This window comes from Gopherus flavomarginatus, chromosome 11 (genome assembly GCF_025201925.1).
Source record: "Gopherus flavomarginatus isolate rGopFla2 chromosome 11, rGopFla2.mat.asm, whole genome shotgun sequence".
In the NCBI taxonomy this organism is placed as follows: Eukaryota; Metazoa; Chordata; order Testudines; family Testudinidae; genus Gopherus; species Gopherus flavomarginatus.
The window spans coordinates 3,794,078-3,811,578 of record NC_066627.1 but is presented as its reverse complement, the minus strand read 5'-3'; the positions used below and the strand labels follow the sequence as shown (position 1 = coordinate 3,811,578).

Here is a 17,501-nt window from a genome sequence, read left to right as displayed (position 1 = left end):
GACCAAGAGCCTGGGGCACCTTATAGCCTAACAGACGTCTTCACCCACGAAAGCTCATGCTCCAATTCGTCTGTTAGTCTGTGAGGTGCCCTAGGACTCCGTGTCGCCTGTTGCAGCTCCAGACTAACACGGCTCCCGCTGAGACTCGCGTCCATTTAACTATCTTCAGCAGGGAACTGGAATTAACTGATCAACCCCCACTCGCTGCAGCCAACATGCTGGTTTGACTGTTAAAAGTTCTGAGCGTTTGTGGTGGCTCTGAAGAATCAATGTCCGTCCTATTGCACGGGGCCTCTCGCTCCTCTTTCCAGGCGGGCGTGTCGATGAAACGCAGTGCTGGGCGCATTTCAGAAACAAGCCGTGTTTGAATTGCTAAATTAACAGGGAGGTTTGGATCCCAACCTCGCTGCTCACACGAGAGACCCATCCTGCCTTCCTGCTCCTCTTTAGCATGTGCTGCATTTTCCTTGAGACATTTCGTGTTAATTGCAAAATCCTAATAACAAAGCCAACATTTCCCAGGGGAATGTACACTACAGCCGTAGTAGGAAAAGGCCCAAGTTTATTCTCGATTTGAGGACAATGAATCTGAATAAATGGTATGTCCAATTACCCAGAAATTCATCTGGTTTTGCTGTGATCTAGCCAGGTCCAAGGTGGAAACAAAGTGCAAGGGATTTGCTGGTTTGATTGTCCAGAGATTTCATAATTATTCTGTCCCAACTGGCAATGAAAACCACGTGGAAGTGTCATACGCAGCCGGATTTCTACACAATGTTGTGGTTTTGTGTTATGATCTTCCTTGACTTACATCAGTGTTTTCCTGCGCACTGAATTACGACATTGCAGTTCTTCCTCCTCTTTCACTGTTAGAAACAAACAAACCCAACTTCGGGAAGAACTGGATACGCTGGGGGATTCTCAGTGCGTCCTTCCAGGATCTCTCTCCTTGTAACACAAACCCGGCCCTGGGACGCTTGGAAACATTTCAAGGGGCTCCTGTTTTCAAGTTGTTTGTTTCATTCGAAGGGGTTTTTTGCTTCATGTTGTTGACAAATGTCTTTGGAAAAGAAAATTAGCCAAAAAGGGGGGTTGGGGGACAATTTGCGAGGAATGCTTTGGGTTTTTTAAGAAAAATCAAAATGAATAAAAATTCCTATTTTGCAAATGAATTGAGTGCGTTTTCTAAAGGGTGAAGATGGAGGGGGACTGGCAGGGCTGCGGGGAGCCCAGGGCTGGGTTAACAGGGGCTGCGGGTCAGGAGTGAGGGGCACCAGCAGAGCCGTGGGGGGCTGAGTCACCAAACCCACGGCTTGTGGCCTAGACACCATGACGTGGGTCTCACCGCAACTTCCCTTGCTTCAGTGTCCTGCCAGACAGGAAAAGCGAGAAGATCCCGGCCCGTCTCATCCCGCCGGCACAAGACACAGCAAACGGGGGGCGGGGGAGAACGGGACTCCAGGGCTGGGAATGGGGGATCCAAGCAGGGGGCACTCTGTTTCCCCTCCCCCAAGCCCTGGCTGCCTTCCCTTGGTCCCGTGAGCCGGGCGCAGCGCCCACACGATGAAGTCAGCCGCTGGCGTGGCTGCACATCTGGAAGCAATTACAGCTGTTGGGGGGGAGGGGGAGGGGGAGGAGGAAGAAATGCCTGGATTGCAAAACAGCCGGATTCTTCAAGGCCAAAGGAGGGGGGGGAATCCACCCCTCCCCCAGCCACGAAACTGCGGCTGGCCCCAGTCACAGCCTCCTGACTTGCCTGTGAAGAAATACTCGTGAGAGACCGAGAAATGGGGGGAGGTTCTGTCAGAAACAATAGCAACGGGCTGCACATCGGGAGTGAGGGGCATCGGCAGCATAGGGAGTGGAGGGGCAGCACTGGGCTAGCAGGGGCTGCAGGTCAGGAGTGAGGGGCACCGGCAGGGCTGAGGGGAGCAGGGCTGGGCTAGCAGGGGCTGCACGGTGAGGGGCACTGCAGGGTTGGGGGGAGGGAGAGGGAGGGCAAGCAGAGGCTGCAGGTCAGGAGTGAGGTGCACTGGCATGGCTGGGGTAGCAGGGGGCTGTGGGTTGGGACTGAGGGGCACCAGCAGGATGGGGAGGCAGGGGCTGCTGGTCAGGAGTGAGGGGCACCAGCAGGGCTGGGATGGGGGCAGGGCTGGCAGGGGTTGCGGGTCGGGAGTGAGGGGCACCTGCAGGCCTGGGGGGGCCAGGGCTGGGCAAGCAGGGGCTGCGGGTTGGGAGTGAGGGGCACCGGCAGGGCTGGGGACAGGGCTGGTAGGGGCTGTGGGTCGGGAAGGGCTGGTGTGGGGGCAGGGCTGCGAGTTGGAAGTGAGGGGCACCGGCAGGGCTGGCAGGGGTTGCAGGTTGGGAGTGAGGGGCACCTGCAGGGCTGGGGGGGCCAGGGCTGGGCTAGCAGGGGTGGGGGTTGGGAGTGAGGGGCACCGGCAGGACTGGGGGGAAGGGCTGGTAGGGGCTGTGAGTCAGGAGTGAGGGGCACCGGCAGGGCTGGGGTGGGGGCAGGGCTGCGGGTCACCGGCAGGGCTGGGGGCGTAGGGACTGCGGGTCGGGAGTGAGGGGCACTAACAGGGCTGGGGGCTGGGGGCTGCGGGTCGGGAGTGAGGGGCACCGGCAGGGCTGGGGTAGGGGCAGGGCTGCGGGTCGGGAGTGAGGGGCACCGGCAGGGCTAGGGGTGTAGGGGCTGCGGGTTGGGAGTGAGGGGCACCGGCAGGGCTGGGGGCGCAGGGGCTGCGGGTCGGGAGTGAGGGGCACCGGCAGGGCTGGGGGCGCAGGGGCTGCGGGTCGGGAGTGAGGGGCATCGGCAGAGCAGGGCGGAAGGAAGGTGACTCTTTAGTCTTTCTTGCTTCCTCTGGAGGGGAGCTCACATCCTGCCGGGAGGGGGGCGGGGGGGGGCAGCTTTCCGGGTCCCAGCCACCACCGCCCTGCTCTAACCCCCATCCCCCCGGACCGGGAGGGAACCCCGGCATCCTGGTCAGGTGTGGTTGCTGGGGGCGCAGGAGTTTATTGGGGGCTGCTGCCCCGACGCAGGGCGGCCCCCTTGGGCTGCAGCTGGGTCTGTCTCTTGCTCTCCTTGGCCTCCTGCTGCTGGCGCTGCTGGATCTGCCAGCGCTGCAGGCCCCGCTCCATCTCCTGGTGCAGCATGGCCACGCGCCGCTGGGGAGAGACACGGAGTGAGGGGGCCAGAGATCCCAGGAGTCCTGGCTCCCTGCCTCCCCACCCGCTCCCAGAGCTGGGGAGAGAACCCAGGAGTCCTGGCTCCCTGCCCCCGCTCCCCACCCGCTCCCAGAGCTGGGGAGAGAACCCAGGAGTCCTGGCTCCCTGCCCCCGCTCCCCACCCGCTCCCAGAGCTGGGGAGAGAACCCAGGAGTCCTGGCTCCCTGCCCCCGCTCCCCACCCGCTCCCAGAGCTGGGGAGAGAACCCAGGAGTCCTGGCTCCCTCCCTCCCACCCGCTCCCAGAGCTGGGGAGAGAACCCAGGAGTCCTGGCTCCCAGCCCCTGGAACGCCCCAGCCCCTCACTTACCGCAAAGGCCTCGTCTTCTTGTCGCCGGCGCATCTGGCCCTTCCACGGGGGGGCAGGGCGCCCATCTGGGGAGACCCAAGAAGTCAGTGAACCCCATTGCCCTTATCATGGAACTCAGGAGTCCAGGCTCCCAGATCCCACCCCTCCCACCTCCGGGAGAGAACCCAGGCGTCCGAGAACACATGATGGTGACAGAAGAAGATTCTCACCTACAAAGGACCAGTCAGGCAGATCCCGGAGGGGCCCGTAGCCGGCCGAGCTGGGGGCGAGTCCCTGCCTGGGGTGAAGGGAATGAGGGATCACAACGAGCCCAGAGCCCCCTCGACCCACAGCCCCCCCCTTTCTCGTGCCCCTCACTCCGAACCTGCAGCCTCCAGCCAGTGCCCCTCACTCCCGCCCCGCAGCCCCTGCCCCCCCCCGGCGCCCCTCGCTCCCCACCCGCAGCCCCTGCCCCCCCGCCCTGCCGGTGCCCCTCACTCCCGACCCGCAGCCCCTGCCCCCCAGCCCTGCCGGTGCCCCTCACTCCCGCCCCGCAGCCCCTGCCAGCCCAGCCCTGCCGGTGCCCCTCACTCCCGACCTGCAGCCCCTGCCCCCCATCCTGCCGGTGCCCCTCACTCCCGACCCGCAGCCCCTGGCCCCCCAGCCCCCCCGGCGCCCCTCACTCCCGACCCGCAGCCCCTGCCCCCCAGCCCTGCCGGTGCCCCTCACTCCCGACCCGCAGCCCCTGCCCCCCCCGGTGCCCCTCACTCCCGACCCGCAGCCCCTGCCCCCCCCGGCGCCCCTGACTCCCGCCCCGCAGCCCCACTCACTGGACTCTCCATTGCCCCACGGCCGGGCGGGGGGCTCCGCAGTGAATGTGCCGGGGGGCTGCGGCCAGGCGAGGCGCTGGGGGGGAAGAGGGGATCAGTGAGATTTACCAACCTGGGCATCCCCCCACCCCCCTGATCTGACCCCACCCGCGTGCTAGAGCTCCCCCATTCCCCTACCCAGCCGCCGGCCCAGGGGCGCTGCCATTTTGGGAAATGGGACAGGAAGTAGCGTTGAAACCATGTGGGAGCAATTTACAAATTCTGTACGGCAGAGAGGATACAGGCGCCGCCATGTTGGAAATGGGAGCGCCCAATAGGCGGCGCCATGTTCAGAAAGGGAAACGTAGAATCTGCCATACTGCTGACGTGTCCCGCCTTTTTTGGAGTGGGAGCCGCCATGTTGATTTGAAGAAATATAGGCGCCGCCATATCGGATACACGTGCTACGGAAGCTGCCACGTTGTACGGATAGGGGGTGTCTGCGGAGCATCTTGGCAGGAACTCGCAGGAGGGCGCCACCTTCCGGTCAAATGTTGGGTATCAGCCACGTTGAACTTGGAATTCATGGGGGCCGCCATCTTGAACAGACAAAGGCTCTGAGCCGCCATCTTGGTTACGGAACTAAATGATCTCGCTGTATTTGGGGAGGCATTTAAGGGCACCAGCAACTTTGATGGAATGTGAAAAGCGGTTTGTTTTCATGGGCGCAGCCATCTTGATTTAGACAGGAGGCCGCCATTTTTTAAGGGTAGTGATAGGCACCGTCGTTTGGGGGGAGGGGTTCACAGGGGCCGCCATGTTGGGAGCAGCAGGCACCGTGGAAAGGCATTTGTGGCCGTCGCCATCTTGCTAAAGGAAATTAAAGGGCAACGCCATCTTGGAACCCGCTGCAGGGAAGGTGCCCACTGGGCGCGGCCATATTGGCTGGTCCTGACCCTGGTGTTGACGCCATCTTGAAAGTGTCTCCACGGGAGCCCAGAAGAGTCAATTCGCGGACTCTCCCTCCCCTCCCCCCCAGATGAAGTGAGTTCTGCCCAGTCTCAGCCTGGGCTCACAGCCCGGACGCCTGGGTTCCTGGCGTGTGGGTCCAGTGTGCGGGGCCGGAGACAGGGACGGGGGCACCCGAGCCGGGGGTCAGGAAGATGCAGCAGGTTTCCAGCAGGCAGGGTTTCCGTTAACCCTTGGAACTCACTGCCAGGGGATGGGCTGAGGCCAGAAGTGGAAGGGGGTTTGACACACAACGAGCCACATTCCTGGAGGCCGGGTCCAGTGACGGCTATTGGCCAAGCTGGTCAGGGAGCTCGGGGTGGATCATGGGAGAATTGTCCTGGTCTGTCGGCAGCCAGGAGACGGGGCTGGCTGGGTCATTCCTTGGTTCTCTGACCAGGATCCCTGAAAGCCTGGGTCCCTTTTCTGCCCCCTTCCCATCCCCTGTGAGTGGGGGAGGGGGCAGGGCAAAGTCAGGGTCAGAGGTCACATAATTAATGGTTCAGCTCATTGGTTATTAACCTTTGCCTAATTATTAATGAGGATGCCACTGAGCTTGACAGGGGAGCCCCAGGCCTGGACTCCTGCGTTGGATCCCCAGCTTTGGGGGCAAACGTCCCCATTGTGTGTAGATACTGTCGGGGCAGGTCACGGCATGGGGGCACTGTTAGAGGAAGTTCACAGCATGGGGGCAGTGTCAGGATAACTCGCAGTGGGGGCGGGAGGAAGCTCGCAGTGTGGGGGGCACTGTCAGGGAAGATCACAGCACAGGGGACACTATCAGAGATCCTTGCAGTGTGGGCAGCTCGTCGAGCGGGCGAAGGGAGGCTCACAGTGGGGGAGCATGGTGAGGGAAGGCTGCAGTATGGGGGCACTGTCAGGGAAGCTCGCAGCCTGGGGGGACTGTCAGTGTAGCTCACAGTGGGGGTGGGGGGAATCTCGCAGAGTGGGGGCACTGTCAGGGAAGCTTGCAGCGGGGGTGGGGGGAAGCTATCAGTGGGGGCACTGTTGCAGGAGAAAGCTCGCAGCGTGGGGACATGTCACGGAGTCCCAAGGCGCTGCTCCCCACCAAGCCAGACAGGACTCTGGGGAACCTCCTCTCCCTTGGAGCAGACTGTCTGCAGGGCAAGAAGCTCACACAGCTTCACCTCCTGGGTCTCCCCTTGGAGCATTCAGCATCCTCTGCCCCTCCGTGCGCTTCCCACAGCGAGCCCGCCCCAGCGGGGTCCTGAGGAAGCCACAGGGTCCTGCACCCCCACTTTGCAGTCAGACGTGACTCTCAGCCAGCCAGTAACACAGAGGTTTATTCGATGACAGGAACAGGGTCTAAAACTGAGCTTGTAGATACAGCGAACCGGACTCCTCGGCTGGGTCCATTCTGGGGGGCAGTGAGCCAGACCCCACATGTCTGCCCTCAGCCAGCTCCAGACTAACAACCCCCTCCAGCCCCTCCTGTCTGGCCTTTGTCTCTTTCCCAGGCCAGGAGGTCATCTGACCTTTGTTTTCGCCCCACCATTAGCACCCCCTTGCAGGGGGAAGGGTCTGGCCATTAGATGCCAGGAGACAACGTGCCGGTTAGAAACTGAGGCCCCCACACAGTATTCAGAGGAAACGCTGAGAACAGCCCCACCTTGTCACAGGGCCCTGCCAGGGAAGCTCCCAGCTGGGAGGATTGTTGCAGGAGGAAGCTCGCAGCCTGGGGCACTGATGGAGGAAGCAGCTAGCAGCGTGAGGGCACTGCCAGGGAAGCTCGCAGCGTGGGGGCACTGTTGAAGGAGGAAGCTCGCAGCATGAGGGCACTGCCAGGGAAGCCTGCAGCAGGGGTGGGGAGAAGCTCACAGCAGGGGCACTGTTGGAGGAGGAAGCTCGCGTGAGGGCACTGCCAGGGAAGCTCGCAGCGTGGGGGCACTGCCAGGGAAGCCTGCAGCAGGGGTGGGGAGAAGCTCACAGCATGGGGGCACTGTTGAGGAGGAAGCTGGCAGCATGAGGGCACTGCCAGGGAAGCTCGCAGCATGGGGGCACTGTTGAAGGAGGAAGCTTGCAGCATGGGGGCACTGCCAGGGAAGCCTGCAGCAGGGGTGGGGAGAAGCTCACAGCATGGGGGCACTGTTGAGGAGGAAGCTCGCAGCAGGGGGGTGGAAGCTCGCAGCGGGGGGGTGGAAGCTTGCAGCACTTATCTCCCCTGTCACACTGCTGGCTCCCCTCCAGGGACCTTGGACCCAGGCTCCAGCCCAGCCCCCCCTGTCAAGTTAAAGTCTCTGCCCCTCCCGCTTCTTCCTCTTTCTGTGAGGGGACAGACGGAAACGCGCCAGGAGCGGTGAGTGTCTGTGCGGAACCCCGGGGGCCTGGCCTCCCTCCTGCCCCCCAACCACCAGCCCCCACTCCGCTCCCAGAGCCGGGGAGAGAACCCAGGAGTCCTGGTCCCTGGACGCCCCCCCCGCTCTAATCACTAGTCCCCACTCCCCTCCAAGCCGGGGATAGAACCCAGGTGTCCTGGCTCCCAGCCCTCTCCCTCCTGCTCTAATCACTGGCCCTCACTCCCCTCCGAGCCGGGGATAGAACCCAGCAGTCCTGGTCCCTGGACCCCCCCCTGCTCCAATCACTAGCCCCCACTCCCCTCTGAGCCGGGGATAGAACCCGAGTCCTGGCTCCCTGCCCTCTCCCTCCTGCTCTAATCACTGGCCCTCACTCCCCTCCGAGCTGAGGAGAGAACCCAGGTGTCCGGGATCCCAGCCCCCCCAGCTCTAATGCACTAGACCCCCCCCCCATCTCCCTGCTGGGGTGGGGGGTGGGCTGTCTGATGAGATCAGCGCCCCCTAGAGGGGAAAGCCCCATGTCCCATCCTGTGCCTCCCACCTAACCTCTTCTGTTCCTTGGCAGGCATGGCGCCCGGCTCCCACTACGCCCCGGCCCCACCGCAGGAGCCTGCGCCCCCCCCGGAGCCCCCCGTCAAGCTCAAGCGAGAGATCTCGCTGCTCAGTGGCGTCTGCCTCATCGTGGGCAACATGATCGGGTCGGGCATCTTCGTGTCACCCAAGGGCGTCCTGCTGCACAGCGCCTCCTACGGGCTGGCGCTGGCCGTGTGGGCCGTGGGCGGCCTCTTCTCCGTCTTCGGGGCGCTGTGCTACGCTGAGCTGGGCACCACTGTCACCAAGTCGGGGGCCAGCTACGCCTACATCCTGGAGGCCTTCGGGGGGCTGGCGGCCTTCGTCCGCCTCTGGGCCTCCCTCCTCATCATCGAGCCCACGAGCCAGGCCGTCATTGCCCTCACCTTCGCCAGCTACATGGTGCAGCCCGTCTTCCCCAGCTGCCCCGGGCCCTACGCCGCCCACCGCCTGCTGGCCGCCGCCTGCATCTGTGAGGGGCGGGAGTGAGGGGCACCCGCAGAGCTGGGGGGGGAGGGGGCTGCGGGGCGGGAGTGGGGGGCACCAGCAGGGCTAGGGGGGGCTGCGGGATGGTAGTGAGGGACGCCTGCAGAGCTGGCGGGGCAGGGGGCTGTGGGTCGGGAGTGGGGGGCATCAGCAGAGCTGGGGGGGCAGTGGGCTGCGGGGCGGGAGTGGGGGGCACCAGCAGAGCTGGGGGGGCAGGGGGCTGCGGGGCAGGAGTGAGGGGCATGGGCAGGGCTGGGGGGGCAGGGGCCTGTGGTGTGGGAGTGGGGGGCACCCGCAGGGCTGGGGGGGCAGGGGGCTGTGGGGCTTCAGTGGGGGGCACCAGCAGGGCTGTGGGGGGCTGTGGGGTGGGAGTGAGGGACACCTGCAGAGCTGGGGGGGCAGGGGGCTGTGGGGTGGGAGTGAGGGGCACCTGCAGAGCTGGGGGTCAGGGCAGGGCTGGCAGGGGCTGCGGGTCGGGAGTGAGAGGCACCTGCAGAGCTGGGGGGGCAGGGCAGGGCTGGCAGGGGCTGCGGGTCGGGAGTGAGGGGCACCTGCAGAGCTGGGGGGGCAGGGCAGGGCTGGCAGGGGCTGTGGGGCGGGAGTGAGGGGCACCTGCAGAGCTGGGGGTCAGGGCAGGGCTGTCAGGGGTTGCGGGTCGGGAGTGAGGGGCACCTGCAGAGCTGGGGGGGCAGGGCAGGGCTGGCAGGGGCTGCGTGTCAGGAGTGAGGGGCACCTCTTGTGCCCGCTCTGGCTGTCACTTGCCCTTTGGCCCAGTCTGTGTCCCGGCCTCCCCACTCCCTGTAGGAACCCCCCAGTGGCAGAGCAGGAACCCTGGCGTCTGGGCTCCCAGAGGCCGAGGGACGGTGGGGGGGCGTGCGGGGTGACCCTGGCGCAGGGCAGGGGGATTTGGGCTGGGCTCAGCTGATGGCACCGGTGCTGAGTCGGCGATTGACAGCCAGAGCCGGTGGCCGGAAATGCCGAGTCAGACCCCCACATTGCGCCATCGCCTCACGCAGGCCGGCATGGGGGGCTGGGCTGGCAGGGGCTGCAGGTCAGGAATGAGGGATACGGGTGGCTGCGAGTCAAGAGTGAGGGGCACCGGCAGGGCTGCTGGGGCAGGGGCTGCAGGTCGGGAGTGAGGGGCACTGGCAGAGCTGGGGTGGGGCATGGCTGGGCTAGCAGGGGCTGTGGGTCGGGAGTGAGGGGCACCAGCAGGGCTGGAGGGGGGCAGGTCTCAGCTAGCAGGGGCTGCAGGTCGGGAGTGAGGGGCACAGGCAGGGCTGGGGGGGGGCAGGTCTGGGCTAGCAGGGGCTGCGGGTCGGGAGTGAGGGGCACCGGCAGGGCTAGGAGGCAGGGCTAGGCTAGCAGGGGGCTGTGGGTCGGGAGTGAGGGGCACCGGCAGGGCTTGGGGGGCAGGGCTGGGCTAACGGGCTGCGGGTCAGGAGTGAGGGGCACCGGGGGGGTTAATGCCCACTTGGGTCTGGGCCCCGCCGCGATAAGGGCAGCAATCCCTGGCCCTGTTTAGGATCCCGGCGTCCCGCTCTGGGACGTCCCCGGCTGCCCCCGGCTCCCAGCCCGGCCCAGCACCAGGATCTGAGCTGGGGGAGACGCCAGGGCCCCCCCACCTGGGGCCGGGTCCAGCCGTGGTGATGAGTCTCCCAGTCACAACACGCCTGGGGAAAGATCAAGGTTAACAGAAAGCAGAGGAAAACAACAGGGAGGGGTCTGGGGCTCAGTGCCAGGGAGAGAACCCAGGAGTCCTGGCTCCCAGCCCCACCCCTGCTCTCACCACCAGCCCCTACTCCCCTCCCAGAGCCAGGGAGAGAACCCAGGAGTCCTGGCTCCCAGCCCCTCCTGCTCTCACCACCAGCCCCCACTGCCCTCCCAGAGCCGGGGAGAGAACCCAGGAGTCCTGGCTCCCAGCCCCTCCTGCTCTCACCACCAGCCCCCACTGCCCTCCCAGCGCCGGGGAGAGAACCCAGGAGTCCTGGCTCCCAGCCCCTCCCCTGCTCTCACCACCAGCCCCCACTGCCCTCCCAGAGCCGGGGAGAGAACCCAGGAGTCCTGGCTCCCAGCCCCTCCCCTGCTCTCACCACCAGCCCCCACTGCCCTCCCAGAGCCGGGGAGAGAACCCAGGAGTCCTGGCTCCCAGCCCCTCCTGCTCTCACCACCAGCCCCTACTCCCCTCCCAGAGCCGGGGAGAGAACCCAGGAGTCCTGGCTCCCAGCCCCTCCTGCTCTCACCACCAGCCCCTACTGCCCTCCCAGAGCCGAGGAGAGAACCCAGGAGTTCTGGCTCCCAGCCCTACCCCGCTCTTACCACCAGCCCCCACTCTCCTCCCAGCGCTGGGGAGAACCCAGGAGTCCTGGCTCCCAGCCCCTCCCCTGCTCTCACCACCAGCCCGCATTGCGTCCCAGAGCTGGGGAGAGAACCCAGGAGTCCTGGTTCCCAGCCCCTCCTGCTCTCACCACCAGCCCCCACTGCCCTCCCAGAGCCGGGGAGAGAACCCAGGAGTCCTGGTTCCCAGCCCCTCCTGCCCTCACCACCAGCCCCTGCTCCTCTCCTGGAGACAGGAAAGAACCCAGGTGTCTGGGATGCGGAGGGGGCTCTGGGGGCGACTCAGGGGGTCTCACACTCTCTTCTCCCCCCAGGTCTCCTGACATTCGTTAACTGCGCCTACGTGAAATGGGGGACGCGCGTCCAGGACATCTCCACCTACGCCAAGCTGCTGGCGCTGCTGGCCGTCATCGTGGCGGGCATCGTCCGCCTGGCGCAGGGTAGGGAGCCGGTGCCCCTCAGTCCCGGCCCGCAGCCCCTGCCCTCCAGCCCTGCTAGTGCCCCTCAGTCCCGGCTCGCAGCCCCTGCCCCCCAGCCCTGCTAGTGCCCCTCAGTCCCGGCCCGCAGCCCCTGCCCCCCAGCCCTGCTAGTGCCCCTCAGTCCCGGCCCGCAGCCCCTGCCCCCCCAACCCTGCTAGTGCCCCTCAGTCCCGGCCCGCAGCCCCTGCCCCCCAGCCCTGCTAGTGCCCCTCAGTCCCGGCTCGCAGCCCCTGCCCCCCCAACCCTGCCGGTGCCCCTCAGTCCCGGCCCGCAGCCCGTGCCCCCCAGCCCTGCTAGTGCCCCTCAGTCCCGGCCCGCAGCCCCTGCCCTCCAGCCCTGCTAGTGCCCCTCAGTCCCGGCCCGAAGCCCCTGCCCCCCAGCCCTGCTAGTGCCCCTCACTCCCGACCCGCAGCCCCTGCCCCCCAGCCCTGCCAGTGCCCCTCAGTCCCGGCCCGCAGCCCCTGCCCCCCAGCCTTGCTAGTGCCCCTCACTCCCGACCCACAGCCCCTGCCCCCCCAGCCCTGCCCCCCAGCCCTGCCAGTGCCCCTCAGTCCCGGCCCGCAGCCCCTGCCCCCCAGCCCTGCTAGTGCCCCTCAGTCCCGACCCGCAGCCCCTGCCCCCCCAGCCCTGCTAGTGCCCCTCAGTCCCGGCCCGCAGCCCCTGCCCTCCAGCCCTGCTAGTGCCCCTCAGTCCCGGCCCGCAGCCCCTGCCCCCCCCAGCCCTGCCGGTGCCCCTCACTCCCGACCCGCAGCCCCCGCCCCCCCCCCAGCCCTGCCGGTGCCCCTCACTCCCAACCCGCAGCCCCTGCCCCCCCCCCCAGCCGGTGCCCCTCACTCCCGACCCGCAGCCCCTGCCCCCCCCCAGCCCTGCCGGTGCCCCTCACTCCCGACCCGCAGCCCCTGCCCCCCCCAGCCCTGCCGGTGCCCCTCACTCCCAACCCGCAGCCCCTGCCCCCCCCCAGCCGGTGCCCCTCACTCCCGACCCGCAGCCCCTGTCCCCCCCCAGCCCTGCCGGTGCCCCTCAGTCCCGGCCCGCAGCCCCTGTCCCCCCCCAGCCCTGCCGGTGCCCCTCACTCCCGACCCGCAGCCCCTGCCCCCCCCAGCCCTGCCGGTGCCCCTCACTCCCAACCCGCAGCCCCTGCCCCCCCCCCAGCCGGTGCCCCTCACTCCCGACCCGCAGCCCCTGTCCCCCCCCAGCCCTGCCGGTGCCCCTCACTCCCGACCCGCAGCCCCTGCCCCCCCCAGCCCTGCCGGTGCCCCTCACTCCCAACCCGCAGCCCCTGCCCCCCCCCAGCCGGTGCCCCTCACTCCCGACCCGCAGCCCCTGTCCCCCCCCAGCCCTGCCGGTGCCCCTCACTCCCGCCCCGCAGCCCCTGCTACCCCAGCCCTGCTACTGCCCCTCACTCCCTCCCGCAGCCCCTACCAGCCCAGCTCGGTGCCCCCCAGTCCCGCCCCGCAGCCCCCTCAGCGGGCTCACTCCCTGCCCGCCCCCGCAGGAGACTCCGAGCACTTCGCTGAGCCCTTCGCGGGCTCCTCGCTGGCCGTGGGGGACCTGGCCCTGGCCCTGTACTCGGCGCTGTTCTCCTACTCGGGCTGGGACACCCTCAACTTCGTCACCGAGGAGATCAAGGACCCCGAGAGGTGGGTGCTGCTCCGGGGGGGCCGGGGCCTGCCGCACAGCTCTGCCCCGGCACGGAGGTGGGGCCCGGCCCGTGGGGAGGGGGTGCGGCCTGGACCCACGGCGACCCCCAGTGTCCGGGCCGGGGGCTGCGCCAGGGAGAAGAGTCTGGGCCTTTCCCTTCACTTTGTTTAACTCCCCCCGCGTGTTCGCCCCCAAGCTGCCTGGAGGGGCCGGAGCTGGGGGGCATTATTGGGGGGCCCGAGGGTCAGTGAGTTGCAAGGACTCGGGGGTTGGGCGGTGAGGCGGGTCTGTGGGGGGCCGGGCCGGGCGGTGAGTGGGGGTATCGGGGGGCCGGGAGGTGAGTGGCGGGTTCCGGGGGGCTGGGTCGGGCGGTGAATGGGGGGGATCGGGGTGCCGGGCGGTGAGTGAGGCGGATCCAGGGGGCCAGGTCGGGCGGTGAGCGGCGGGATCGGGGGGTCCCGGGGTGCCCCCGCGTGAGGCTCCGGCTCTGACCCGGCTCGGCCCCCCCCCAGGAACCTGCCGCTGGCCATCGGGATCTCCATTCCGGTGGTTTCGGCCATTTACCTGCTGACCAACGTGGCCTATTACACGGTGCTGGCGCCCTCCGAGCTGCTGGCCAGCGACGCAGTGGCCGTGGTGAGTCCCGGGGGGGCGGGGCGTGGGGGGGATCCCCGGCCGTGGTGAGTCCCGGGGGGGCGGGGGCCCCCCGGCTGTGGTGAGTCCCGGGGGGGGCGGGGCGTGGGGAGGACCCCCGGCCGGGCTCTCACCCCTGTCTCCCCACAGAGCTTCGCCGACCGCGTCTTCGGCATCTTCAACTGGACCATCCCCCTGGCCGTGGCCCTGTCCTGCTTCGGGGGGCTGAACGCCTCCATCCTCGCCGCCTCCAGGTGCGCCCCTCCCCGCCCCACAGCCCCCCCAGTGTCCCCCACCTTGCTGCCCCCCGCCCCACAGCCCCCCCAGTGTCCCCCACCTTGCTGCCCCCCGCCCTGCCTCCAGGTGCGCCCCCGCCCCGCAGCCCTCCCAGTGCCCCCCACCTTGCTGCCCCCCGCCCTGCCTCCAGGTGCGCCCCCGCCCCGCAGGCCCCTCAGTGCCCCCCACCTTGCTGCCCCCCCGCTCTCTTCCAGGTGCGCCCCCGCCCCGCAGCCCCCCCAGTGCCCCCCACCTTGCTGCCCCCCGCCCCGCAGCCCCCCCAGTGCCCCCCACCTTGCTGCCCCCCGCCCTGCCTCCAGGTGCGCCCCCGCCCCGCAGCCCCCCCAGTGCCCCCCACCTTGCTGCCCCCCACCCTGCCTCCAGGTGCGCCCCGCCCCGCTGGCCCCAGTATCCCCAGCCCCGCAGGCCCCGCTGACGCTCCGCTCTGCCCCAGGCTGTTTTTCGTGGGCTCGCGGGAGGGGCACCTGCCCGACGCGCTGTGTATGATCCACGTGGAGCGATTCACCCCCGTGCCAGCCCTGCTCTTCAACGTGAGCCCCACGCGCACGGGACAGACCATTCCCGGGGGGGGCATGGAATAGACCAGTGCTTCTCAGCCAGGGGTCCAGGGCCCCCTAGGGGGCCGTGAACAGGTTTCAGGGGGGCTGCCAAACAGGGGTTGCCGTGGGGTGTCATTGGGACCGATCATACCCATGGGCCAGATCATAGCTAGCGCCACGGGACAGACCATCCTCCAGCGGGCGGGGGCCACGGGACAGACCATCCTCCAGCGGGCGGAGGCCACGAATCAGACCACAGTCCACATGGGCAGATTTCACACCTTGGAACCGTCCAGTTTTCCTGGAGGCCAGGTGGTTGTTCAATGCAATGGGACAGTCCATTTGCCTGAGCTGGGCAGGGGTCAGGTCGGTCTATTCCCTCCACCCCCCCCCCGCTTGAGGGCCCCCAGGACAGGCCATCCATGCTCCTGATTGGAGGTGCCCACTATCCCATGGATCAGTCCACTTCCCTGTCTCTAAGGGGGGGGCATTCCTGTGGGTCAGCCCATTCCCCCAAAGGAGAAGATTGTCCCCTAGGTCAGTCCTGGGGACTGGTGTGGGTGGCCTGTGGGTCAGTCCATCTCCATCTCGGGAGGGGGGCGTGTGGCCCGTGGGTCAGTCCATCCCCGTCTGGGGAGGGGGGAGTGTGGCCCATGGGTCAGTCCATCTCCATCTCAGGAGGGGGGCGTGTGGCCCGTGGCTCAGTCCATCCCCATCTGGGAAGGGGGGCGTGAGGCCCGTGGGTCAGTCCATCCCCGTCTGGGGAGGGGGGCGTGTGGCCCGTGGGTCAGTCCATCCCCGTCTGGGGAGGGGGGCGTGTGGCCCATGGGTCAGTCCATCTCCCTGAGGGGGTCCCTCCCTCGCCCAGGGGGCCATGGCTCTGGTCTATCTCTGCGTGGAGGACATCTTCCAGCTCATCAACTACTACAGCTTCAGCTACTGGTTCTTCGTGGGCCTGTCCATCGCTGGGCAGCTCTACCTGCGCTGGAAGGAGCCCGACAGGCCCCGCCCACTCAAGGTAAGGCCCCGCCCCACAATCCTCTGGGGGCAGAGTCTCCTCATCTGACTCCCGGCCCATCCCACAATCCCTTGGGGCAGTGTCTCACCCCATGGCTCTCTGCCTGGCCCATAACATCCTGGGGCAGGGTCCCCACTTATCCCATGATGCCCTGGGCCGGTGGCTCCTCCCCCAGCTCCCTGCCCGTCCCATGGTGCTCTAGGGCAGTGGCTCCCCCCCCCGGCTCCCTGCCAGTCCCATGATGCTCCAGGGCAGCGGGTCCCCCCCACCCGGGTCCCTGCCCATCCCATGATGCTCCAGGGCAGTGGCTCCCCCGCTGGCTCCTTGCCCATCCCATGATGCTCCAGGGCAGTGGGTTCCCCCCCACCCAGCTCCCTGCCCGTCCCATGGTGCTCTAGGGCAGTGGCTCCCCCCCCGGCTCCCTGCCTATTCCATGATGCTCCAGGGCAGTGGGTCCCCCCCACCCAGCTCCCTGCCCATCCCATGATGCTCCAGGGCAGTGGCTTCCCCCCCAGCTCCCTGTCCATCCCATGATGCTCCAGGGCAGTGGCTCCCCCCCTGGCTCCTTGCCCATCCCATGATGCTCTAGGGCAGTGGCTTCCCCCCTCCATCCCATGAAGCCTGGGCCAGCGGCTTCCCCCATGTGCCCACTAGCTCCCTGCCAGTCCCACGAGGCTCCGGGGCAGCAGCTCACCCCCTGGCTGTCTCCCCAGTTGAGCATCGTCTTCCCGCTGTTTTTCTGCCTCTGCACCGTGTTCCTCGTGGCCGTCCCGCTCTACACCGACACCCTCAACTCGCTCATTGGCATTGGCATCGCACTCTCTGGGCTGCCCGTCTACTTCCTACTGGTGTGCGGCCCAGACACCCGCCGGCCCCTCTGGCTGCGGTCAGCCGTGGGTGAGTGAGACCCCGCGTGGTGCCCCTTACTCCTGCCCCGCAGCCCCTGCTAGCCCAGCCCTGCCCGTGCCCCTCACTCCCGACCCGCAGCCCCTGCCAGCCCAGCCCTGCCGGTGCCCCTCACTCCCGACCCGCAGGCCCCTGCTAGCCCAGCCCTGCCGGTGCCCCTCACTCCCGCCCCGCAGCCCCTGCTAGCCCAGCCCTGCCGGTGCCCCTCACTCCCGCCCCGCAGCCCCTGCCAGCCCAGCCCTGCCGGTGCCCCTCACTCCCGACCCGCAGCCCCTGCCAGCCCAGCCCTGCCGGTGCCCCTCACTCCCGACCCGCAGCCCCTGCCAGCCCAGCCCTGCCGGTGCCCCACACTCCCGCCCCGCAGCCCCTGCTAGCCCAGCCCTGCCGGTGCCCCTCACTCCCGACCCGCAGCCCCCTGCCCGCCCAGCCCTGCCGGTGCCCCTCACTCCCGCCCCGCAGCCCCCTGCCCCCCCAGCCCTGCCGGTGCCCCTCACTCCCGACCCGCAGCCCCTGCTAGCCCAGCCCTGCCGGTGCCCCTCACTCCCGACCCGCAGCCCTTGCTAGCCCAGCCCTGCCGGTGCCCCTCACTCCCGCCCTGCAGCCCCCGCTAACCATTCTGTTCTCTCTGCAGCCGGCGCCTCCCGTCACATCCAGGTGCTGTGCCGGGCCGTGGTGACGGAGCTGGACCCCGCTGATGCTCGCCCCAAATGCCAGTGACGGAGCCAGGGGGGAGGGGGCACCTTCCCTCCCCCGCAGACCCACTCCTCCTCTTTTATTTATTGGCCTCCTTGGCCCCCCCCTTCCCCCGGAAGCAGCTGCTACCAATAAACCAGCATCACTCCAGTCACAGCCGGCTCTGGGCGTCGTCTGTCCACTCCCCCAGCCCTCCTCCCGTACACTGCGCCCCAGCTCTCTCCTGGCCCCCTCCCTGGCACGGAGCCCCTCAGT

The 17,501-nt window shown here is 67.8% G+C and overlaps 2 protein-coding genes and 1 long non-coding RNA gene across 3 annotated transcripts; 1 reads left to right on the top strand and 2 right to left on the bottom strand.

The window, feature by feature from the left end:
• Positions 1-2,991: 2,991 nt before the first annotated feature.
• On the bottom strand, positions 2,992-4,587 carry MRPL52 (mitochondrial ribosomal protein L52). The gene is made up of 5 exons (XM_050918907.1): positions 4,523-4,587; positions 4,346-4,421; positions 3,746-3,813; positions 3,537-3,601; positions 2,992-3,168 (listed from the first exon to the last, which is right to left on the bottom strand). The coding sequence occupies exons 1-5, from the start codon at positions 4,584-4,586 to the stop codon at positions 3,016-3,018; spliced, it is 426 nt and encodes a 141-aa protein (XP_050774864.1). The 5' UTR covers position 4,587; the 3' UTR covers positions 2,992-3,015.
• A 2,873-nt stretch (positions 4,588-7,460) lies between these two features.
• On the top strand, positions 7,461-17,400 carry SLC7A7 (solute carrier family 7 member 7). The gene is made up of 10 exons (XM_050918902.1): positions 7,461-7,649; positions 8,213-8,689; positions 11,355-11,480; positions 13,015-13,159; positions 13,673-13,796; positions 13,944-14,047; positions 14,524-14,620; positions 15,498-15,647; positions 16,361-16,544; positions 17,185-17,400. The coding sequence occupies exons 2-10, from the start codon at positions 8,215-8,217 to the stop codon at positions 17,268-17,270; spliced, it is 1,491 nt and encodes a 496-aa protein (XP_050774859.1). The 5' UTR covers positions 7,461-7,649; positions 8,213-8,214; the 3' UTR covers positions 17,271-17,400.
• Positions 10,517-11,103, bottom strand: LOC127031902 (uncharacterized). The gene is made up of 3 exons (XR_007768596.1): positions 11,012-11,103; positions 10,885-10,936; positions 10,517-10,654 (listed from the first exon to the last, which is right to left on the bottom strand). It is a non-coding gene; the product is annotated as an uncharacterized LOC127031902 (long non-coding RNA).
• Positions 17,401-17,501: the final 101 nt, after the last annotated feature.